General features: G+C 49.1%; 1 protein-coding gene across 1 annotated transcript; it reads left to right on the top strand.

Moving 5' to 3' along the window:
• Positions 1-2,854: 2,854 nt before the first annotated feature.
• LOC147980154 (uncharacterized) lies at positions 2,855-3,391 on the top strand. The gene has a single exon (XM_087515494.1). The coding sequence runs from the start codon at positions 2,855-2,857 to the stop codon at positions 3,389-3,391; it is 537 nt and encodes a 178-aa protein (XP_087371620.1).
• The last annotated feature ends 5,666 nt before the right edge of the window (positions 3,392-9,057 follow it).

Here is a 9,057-nt window from a genome sequence, read left to right as displayed (position 1 = left end):
CTAAACATCCAAAGCCAAAGAGTGTTAGGCATCACTGAAGTCTTTCTGTCTACGTGACCTGAAGACTTGTTACACTTGAGGACTGTGAATCCTCCAGTCGGTTAGGCGTCGCGTTCTGAGCATCCAAGAGTCACTGTGGATTGCCGGTGAACGAAGTCTGTGAAGGTTTGGAAGTCTCCCTTGAAGACTTACCAGAGTGATTGGGTGAGGACTGTGTGTCCTTAGATGAAGGGGAATAAGGTGAAGACGTGGTCTTCTGAGTTGAATCTCAGCCTCCCTAACCAGAAGTACAGTTGTCACAGCAACTGGAACTGGTCCAACAAATCCTTGTCCTCACCAAGCAACTAGTTCTATCCTCTACCTCTCTTTACTTACAGTTTGTCTTCGTGAAGTCATTGCCTGCTTGCATGATCTGATTGACTTCATTGTGTGAAGACTGTTGTTGTTTGGCTTCATACTATCTTCCATCCTGATCCATACTACCTAGCTGCTGATAGTCTTCGTGCTTTCACTTCATTGCTTACTTGACTATGGCTTGTCTAGTGTAGTGTAGTCTACCTTCCGCTGCATATCAATAGGTTCATTTCTACTGTTTGTCTTCAAAGCCCCCGTGTTTCAAAGACTTTCATAAAAATTGCCTATTCACCCCCCTCTAGTCAATAACTAGCACTTTCAGCATGAGGTCCAAGCAATTGAGTACTTCACCGCTAGGTGCCGAGAAGGCACCTTACTCAAGCACCAGATCCTCTACGACGAGTCGGCCACGCTCGACGAATTGCTGATCATAGCAGACAAGTACGCCACTACCGACTCCTCCATGAAGTCGGAGCTCCGAGTGGACGCTTCTGGGAAGGTGCTCCCTCCGGCACCTCGAACGCCGGCTGGAGACAGCAGTCGGCGCCAGCAGCTGAATGACAACAAGCGCAAAGCCCCGCAGCCGGCTTCCACCAGCCGGCAGGTGGCAACAGTCGAAGATCAGCAACCTGAAGGACAACCACTCCCCAAGCGTCAGAAGGGCGGCAAGCCCTCTTGGCTACCCGCCTTCTCCTACGGGCAGACCCTTGATGCTCCCTGCAAGTTCCACAGCGGCGCGAAGCCGTCCAACCACACTACCCGGAAGTGCCATTGGCTCACCCGAATCTCTAAGGGCGAAGGACTACTGCCCCCTCCGCCTGTTGGCCCGCCGCCGCCTCCTCCTCAGCAGCCAGCGGCCCGCCCAACAGTCGGTGTCATTCAAGATGACTACCTCGAAGAGCATGGAGCCTATGTTGTCTTCACCAGCGTGGCGGACCACCAGCAACACCGAGAGGTGAGCGCCATTGCTTCAAGTGCTCCAGAATTCATGCATTGGTCTGGGAAGCCCATCAACTGCAGTCGGGCTGACCACCCGGAGGTGATGCCCTCACCGGGTTCTTATGCTCTGGTGCTGGATGCCACCCTTGCAATGGAGAGGCGAGCTGCTCGTTTCTCCCGAATTCTGATAGATGGTGGCAGCAGCATCAACATTCTATACCGCGATACCATGGAAAAGTTATGCATCAAAGAGAGGCAGCTCCAGCCCAGTCGGACTATTTTCCATGGTATTGTGCCCGGCCTGTCCTGCTCACCAATCGGCAAAGTCAAAATAGATGTCATCTTCGGAGACAAGGATCACTTCCGCCGAGAAGCGATTTGGTTTGAGGTGGTGGACCTCGAGAGCCCTTATCATGTACTCTTTGGCTGGCCGGCTCTAGCCAGGTTCATGGCGGTGCCACACTATGCTTACCTCAAGATGAAGATGCCAGGAACCAAGGGCATTATCACGATATTTGGAGACTATGAAAAGTCAGCCAATTGTGCCGCGGCCAGCAGCCGGCTGGCCGAGTCCCTTGTGATTGCTGCAGAGAAGAAGCTCCTGGACCGGGTGGTGGCCATGACCAGCAAGCAGCCGGACATGTCCCCAAAGCCCAAGGAGTCAGAGACCCAGGGCTCCTTCTAGCCGGCCAAAGAAACAAAAAAGATCCCTTTAGAACCTGAGCACCCGGAGAGATTTGTTGTCACAGGTACCAACCTTGATAGCAAATAGGAAAGCGAGCTCGCCGATTTCCTCCATGAGAATCGGGACATCTTCGCATGGTCTCCCGAGGACATGCCTGGTGTTCTGATGGATTTCGCCGAGCACAAGCTACATGTCAGAGAAGATGCCAAGCCAGTTAAACAGCCCCTCCGCCGACTGTCGGAGGAAAAGAGAAGAATTGTTGGTGAAGAGATAGCCCGGCTTCTAGCAGCCGGCTTCATCATGGAAGTATTTTTTCCAGAGTGGCTTGCCAACCCAGTCCTTGTACTGAAGAAGAACAACAAGTGGCGCATGTGCATTGATTACACCAGTCTTAACAAAGCCTGCCAAAAAGATCCGTTTGCTTTGCCTCGGATTGATCAAGTGATAGACTCCAAAGCCGGATGCGAGCTGTTGAGTTTCTTGGATGCCTACTTAGGATATCATCAGATCAAGTTGAACCCGGAAGACCGCCTGAAGACCGCCTTCATCACACCATTCGAGGCCTTCTGCTACCTGACCATGACATTCGTCTTTAGAAATGTCAGTGCCACGTTCCAGCGTTGCATGCAGAAGTGCCTCCTCAAGCAACTCGGCAGAAACGCCCATGTCTATGTGGATGATATCATGGTGAAGACGGAGAAGCGTAGCACCCTCTTGGAAGATCTCAAGGAAACTTTTGAAAATCTGCGCTGGTTTCAGATCAAGCTCAACCCAGAGAAATGCGTCTTTGGAGTACCAGCCGGCCAGCTCCTTGGCTTCCTAGTCTCAGAGCGCGGCATTGAGTGCAACCTTGTGAAAATCAAGGCCATTGAGAGGATGGAGAGACCCACCCGACTGAGAGATGTCCAGAAATTCACCGGCTGCTTGGCATCCATCAGCCGTTTCATCAGTCGGTTGGGTGAGAAGGCTCTTCGCGTGTACCAGCTCATGAATAAAACCACTCACTTCGAGTGGAATGACAAGGCGGACGAAGTTTTTCTCCATTTGAAAAAGATGTTGACCACGCCGCCTGTCCTGGCAGCTCCGGCTGATAAGGAACCCATGTACCTCTACATTGCCGCCACCAGCCAGGTGGTCAGTATTGTCATGGTGGTAGAACGCCCAGAGGCCGGGAGGGCACAGCCGGTCCAGAGGCTTGTATATTATTCGAGAGAGGTGATGTCAACCTCAAAGCAGAACTGCCCCCATTACCAGAAGATGTGCTACAGCATGCACTTTGCATCCAAGAAGTTGAAGCCATACTTTCAAGAGCACCCAGTCACTGTTGTCTGCACTGCCCCACTTGCTGAGATCATTGGCAACAGAGATGCATCTGGCCGGGTGGCCAAATGGGCCATCGAGTTGGCCCCTTAGATCATCTTTTACCAGCCACGCACCGCCATCAAGTCCCAAGCACTGGCCGACTTCCTCCTCGACTGGGCTAAGACCCATTACCTGTCGCCAGCTCTGGACTCCACCTATTGACGGATGCACTTCGATGGCTCGAAGATGCGCACCGGCTTGGGAGCTGGCATTGTCCTCACCTCACCCAAAGGCGACAAGTTCTGATACACATTGCAAATCCATTTCGCCGCCTCCAACAATGTGTCCGAGTATGAGGCGCTCGTGCACGGCCTCCGGCTAGCCAAAGAAATTGGCATCAGTCGGATCCTGTGCTACGTTGACTCCGACTTGGTGGTCCAACAGTCATCTCGCGATTGGGATGCCAAGGATGCAAACATGGCAAGTTACCGCTTCCTTGTTCAGCAGCTCAGCGGATATTTTGAGGGGTGCGAGTTCCTTCACGTGCCACGAAATGAAAACGAGCTAGCTGATGCTCTGGCACGGATCGGCTCCACCCGTCAAGCAATACCAGCCGGCGTCTCCCTTCAGTGCATTTGCAAGCCGTCGATCAAGCCTTCTCCAGAATCCGAGTTCATCTTCGTGTCGGCTCCTCCCGAAGCAGTCGGATCCGACTCGGGGGCTGCGGCAGTCGGCTCGAGGACTTCGGCAGAAGGTGCGGGGGTTGTAGCAGCCGCACCCAGCCCGGGGACTCCACAACCCAGCCCGAGGGCTGTAGCAGCCGCCCCAGGGACTTCACCAAGCGACTCGGCGACTGCAGCAGTCACACCCGGCCCAGGGACTCCACAACCCGGCCCGTGGGCTGCTGCAGTCGGCCTGGAGACTTCAACGATGCAGCAAGCAGCAGCCAGCCCGCCACCTCCCAGCCCAACCACCCTAGTACAAGTCGCCGTAGTGGCAGAAGAAGAAAATCAAGCACCGTCATGGACGCAGCCCATCCTCGAATTTCTGGTGAACAGAGAGCTTGTCAGACGCACCGTGACTGGAGTCTTCCAGCGTTGAGTAGAGCCAGAGAAGGGCCAAGCAATTCTCAAAGATATCCACCAAGGCGAGTGTGTACACCACGCGGCCTCCAGATCCCTTGTCGCGAAAGCCTTCCACCATGGTTTCTTCTGGCCGACTGCTTTGGAAGATGCCAAGGAGTTGGTCAAGCATTGCAAAGGGTGCCAGAAGTTCAGTTCCAAGAAACATTTGCCGGCTTCTGCACTCAAGATCATCCCCCTCGCTTGGCCCTTTGCCGTGTGGGGGTTGGACATGGTGGGACTATTCAAGACAGCATGCGGCGGCATGACCCACTTGCTTGTCGCCGTGGACAAATTCACCAAATGGATTGAAGCAAAGACAATCAAGAAATTGAGCGGTCCGACTGTTGTGACCTTCATTGCAGATATCACCGTCCGGTACGGTGTGCCACACAGCATCATCACCGATAGTGGCGCCAATTTTGCCAAAGGAGCTTTGGCTCGTTTCTGCACGACGCAGGGCATCTTGCTGGACTTAGCGTCTATTGCCCATCCGCAGTCAAACGGCCAAGTCGAGGGAGCAAACAGACTCATCCTCTCCGGCATCAAGTCCCGACTGGTCAAGCCTCTAGAGCGGTCGGCCGGCTGCTGGATTGACGAGCTGGCGGCCGTCCTCTGGAGCCTGCGCACCATGCCGAACAAACCCACCGGCTTCACTCCTTTCTTCCTTGTGTATGGGGCCGAGGCTATCATTCCAACTGACATTGAGTTCGAATCACCTCATGTCACCATGTACACAGAAGCTGAAGCAAAGGAGGCACGAGAAGATGGCGTCGATCTGCTAGAAGAGGGCTGGCTATTAGCACTCAGCCGGTCCGCCATCTACCAGCAGAGCCTACGCCGATACCGCAGTCGGAAGGTCAAGCCAAGATCCTTCCAAGAGGGAGACCTTTTGCTCCGGCTGATCCAGCGAACAGCCGGCCAGCACAAGCTCTCGGCCCCATGGGAAGGCCCCTTCGTCATCAGCAAAGCATTGGGCAATGACTCCTACTACTTGATCGATGCACAGAAGCCCAGAGAGACGACTCTGGCATGGAATCGGAGCGTCCATGGAATGCAAACCTCCTCCGAAGATTTTACAGTTGATGCAGTATGTACCACGCTACCTTTTGTATTAAGCACTAAGACATCGGGTCCCTCGAGGAGCACTCGGGGGCTACCCTCTTTATCTATATGATAAGTTCTGCACCTATGAATGTGTCTTTTCATTATTTCTGTCGGCACCGGGTTCGACCAGTCGGCCCGGGGGCTTGCCGCCTTGTACTATGTTAATGCTTCCTGCAATCGAACAAGTAGTGTGCCGGCACCTAGGCCCTCTCTTGCCATCAGCCGCAGCTCGCAGAGCGACTATCCGGCTAGCAAGAGTTAAAGGCAGGAAACAGTGCCCACACGAAAAATGGCTAAGGACCAAAGCATGATGATACGTCTCCAACGTATCTATAATTTTTGATTGCTCCATGCTATATTATCTACTATTTTGGACTATATTGGGCTTTATTTTCCACTTTTATATTATTTTTGGGACTAACCTATTAACCGGAGGCCCAGCCCAGAATTGCTGTTTTTTGCCTATTTCGGTGTTTCGGAGAAACAGAATATCAAACGAAGTCCAAACGGAATAAAATCTTCGGGAACATGATTTTCTCACCGAACGTGATCCAGGAGACTTGGACCCTACTCCAGGGGGTCAAAGAGGAGGTCACGAGGGTGGGGGGCACCCCCCCAGGGCGCGCCCCCTGCCTTGTGGGCCCCTCGGTGCTCCACCGACATACTTCTTCCTCCTATATATACACACGTTCCCCCAAAAAATCAGAAGAGGAGCCAAAAACCTAATTCCACCGCCGCAACTTTCTGTATCCACAAGATCCCATCTTGGGGCCTGTTCCGGAGCTCCACCTGAAGAGGGTCGTCATCACGAAGGGCTTCTACATCATCCTAGCCCCTCCGATGAAGTGTGAGTAGTTTACCTCAGACCTTCGGGTCCATAGTTAGTAGCTAGATGGCTTCTTCTCTCTCATTGAATCTCAATACAAAGTTCTCCCCCTCTCTTGTGGAGATCTATTCGATGTAATCTTCTTTTTGCGGTGTGTTTGTTGAGATCGATGAATTGTGGGTTTATGATCAAGTCTATCTATGAATAATATTTGAATATTCTCTGAATTCTTTTATGTATGATTGGTTATATTTGCAAGTCTCTTCGAATTATCCGTTTGGTTTGGCCAACTAGATTGGTAGTTCTTGCCATGGGAGAAGTGCTTAGCTTTGGGTTCGATCTTGCGGTGTCCTTACCCAGAGACAGAAGGGGCAGCAAGGCACGTATTGTATCGTTGCCATCGAGGATAACAAGATGGGGTTTATTTCATATTGCATGAATTTATCTCTCTACATCATGTCATCTTGCTTAAGGCATTACTCTGTTTTTAACTTAATACTCTAGATGCATGCTGGATAGCGGTCGATGAGTGGAGTAATAGTAGTAGATGCAGAATCGTTTCGGTCTACGTGTCACGGACGTAATGCCTATATACATGATCATGCCTAGATATTCTCATAACTATGCTCAATTCTGTCAATTGCTCAACAGTAATTTGTTCACCCACCGTAGAATACTTATGCTCTTGAGAGAAGCCACTAGTGAAACCTATGGCCCCCGGGTCTATTCTCATCATATCAATCTCCATCACTTTAATCTTGCTTTGCTTTTTACTTTTCCTTTACTTTTTACTTTGCATCTTTATATCAAAAATACCAAAAATATTATATCTATTAGATCTCACTCTCGTAAGTGACCGTGAAGGGCTTGACAACCCCTAATTGCGTTGGTTGCGAGTAGCTATCATTTTGCGCAGGTACGAGGGACTTGAGCGTGGCCTCCTACTGAATTGATACCTTGGTTCTCAAAAACTGAGGGAAATACTTATGCTACTCTGCTGCATCATCCCTTCCTCTTCGGGGAAAACCAACGCAAGCTCAAGAAGTAGCAAGAAGGATTTCTGGCGCCGTTGCCGGGGAGTCTACGCAAAAAGTCAACATACCAAGTACCCATCGCAATCCCTATCTCTCGCATTACATTATTTGCCATTTGCCTCTCGATTTCCTCTCCCCCACTTCACCCTTGCCGTTTTATTCGCCCTCTCTCTCTATCCTCCCTCTCTATTTGCCTCTTTTGCTCGTTTGCCTCTTGTTTGCTCGTGTGCTAGTTTGTTTGCTTGTCGTCATGGCTAGTCCTCTTTCTGCTCCTATGTCTCCCGAGTTTGAAGTCCTTCACTTCAAACAAAAGCAAGGAGAAAACTTAAAGGATGCTTGGTTTAGAATGATGGAATCTTATCGTAAATGCACCCTAGAAGTAAATTTCAGAATTTTGCTTCGCAACTTTTATGTTGGGCTTAATATGTCTCATAGACAACTTTTGGATTGTGTTGCCAAAGGCAATTTTATTGAAATTGATCCCAGTATCGCGCATGAAATTATAGAAGGTATAGTATGAACTTTACCTCAAAAAAAGGGGCCCCATCATACCCAAGAGAAAACGCAAGTTTTTGAGAAAATTTGCGAAGTAACTAAGATTTTACAGAAATCTCTTGAACCTCTTAAGAGCGTTAGCGTAAATCTTCACCGCATGAATATGTTGATTACTCTTTGCAATAAGCGGTTGGATTATTTAGATCTCAAGATCTCTGAATATGAAGGGAAACGTAAGGAACCTCCCGGATTCGAGCATAACATCGCTAAAAGAATTAAGAATCAAGATGACAATACCTAGATCTATCCTCGCTTTTATGCCTAGCTAGGGGCGTTAAACGATAGCGCTTGTTGGGAGGCAACCCAATTTTATTTTTATTCCTTGCTTTTTGCTCATTTTTAGTAATAAATAAATTATTTAGCCTCTGTTCTGGTTGTGTTTTTTGTGTTTAATTAGTGTTTGTGCCAAGTAGAACCGTTGGGAAGACTTGGGGAAAGTCTTGTTGAACTTGCTGTAAAAAACAGAAACTTTAGGGCTCAAGAGAACTACTGTCATTTTTATTTGGAGAGCTCTATTTAGTTAATTATTTTTGCAGATGATTAATAGATAAATTCCTCACATCCAGAAATTTATTTTATAATTTTTGGGGTTCCTGATCTTGCGCTAGCTACAGATTACTACAGACTATTCTGTTTTTGACAGATTCTGTTTTTCGTGTGTTGTTTGCTTATTTTGATGAATCTATGGCTAGTAAAATAGTTTATAATCCATAGAGAAGTTGGAATACAGTAGGTTTAACACCAATATAAATAAAGAATGATTTCATTACAGTACCTTGAAGTGGTATTTTGTTTTCTTTCGCTAACGGAGCTCACGAGTTTTCTGCTTTAAGTTTTGTGTTGTGAAGTTTTCAAGTTTTGGGTGAATTCTTGTGATGGATTATGGAACAAGGAGTGGAAAGAGCCTAAGCTTGGGGATGCCCATGGCACCCCCAAGATAATCCAAGGACACCAAAAAGTCAAAGCTTGGGGATGCCCCGGAAGGCATCCCCTCTTTCGTCCACTTCCATCGGTAATTTACTTGGAGCTATATTTTTATTCACCAACATGATATGTGTTTGTCTTGGAGAGTATTGTATTATTTGTGTCTTTGTGTCTTAGTATGCCACAATCATCCTTTCTATACACACCTTT

This window comes from Triticum urartu, chromosome 3A (assembly GCF_056163025.1).
Source record: "Triticum urartu cultivar PI428250 chromosome 3A, HENAU_Tu73, whole genome shotgun sequence".
Taxonomy (NCBI): Eukaryota; Viridiplantae; Streptophyta; class Magnoliopsida; order Poales; family Poaceae; genus Triticum; species Triticum urartu.
Note: the sequence above shows the minus strand (reverse complement) of the source record. Positions and strands in the feature narration are given on the sequence as shown.

Bases quoted from the DNA above. Each gene is read 5' to 3' on its own strand.
- LOC147980154 (XM_087515494.1), top strand. From the start codon at position 2,855: ATGGAGAGACCCACCCGACTGAGAGATGTCCAGAAATTCACCGGCTGC.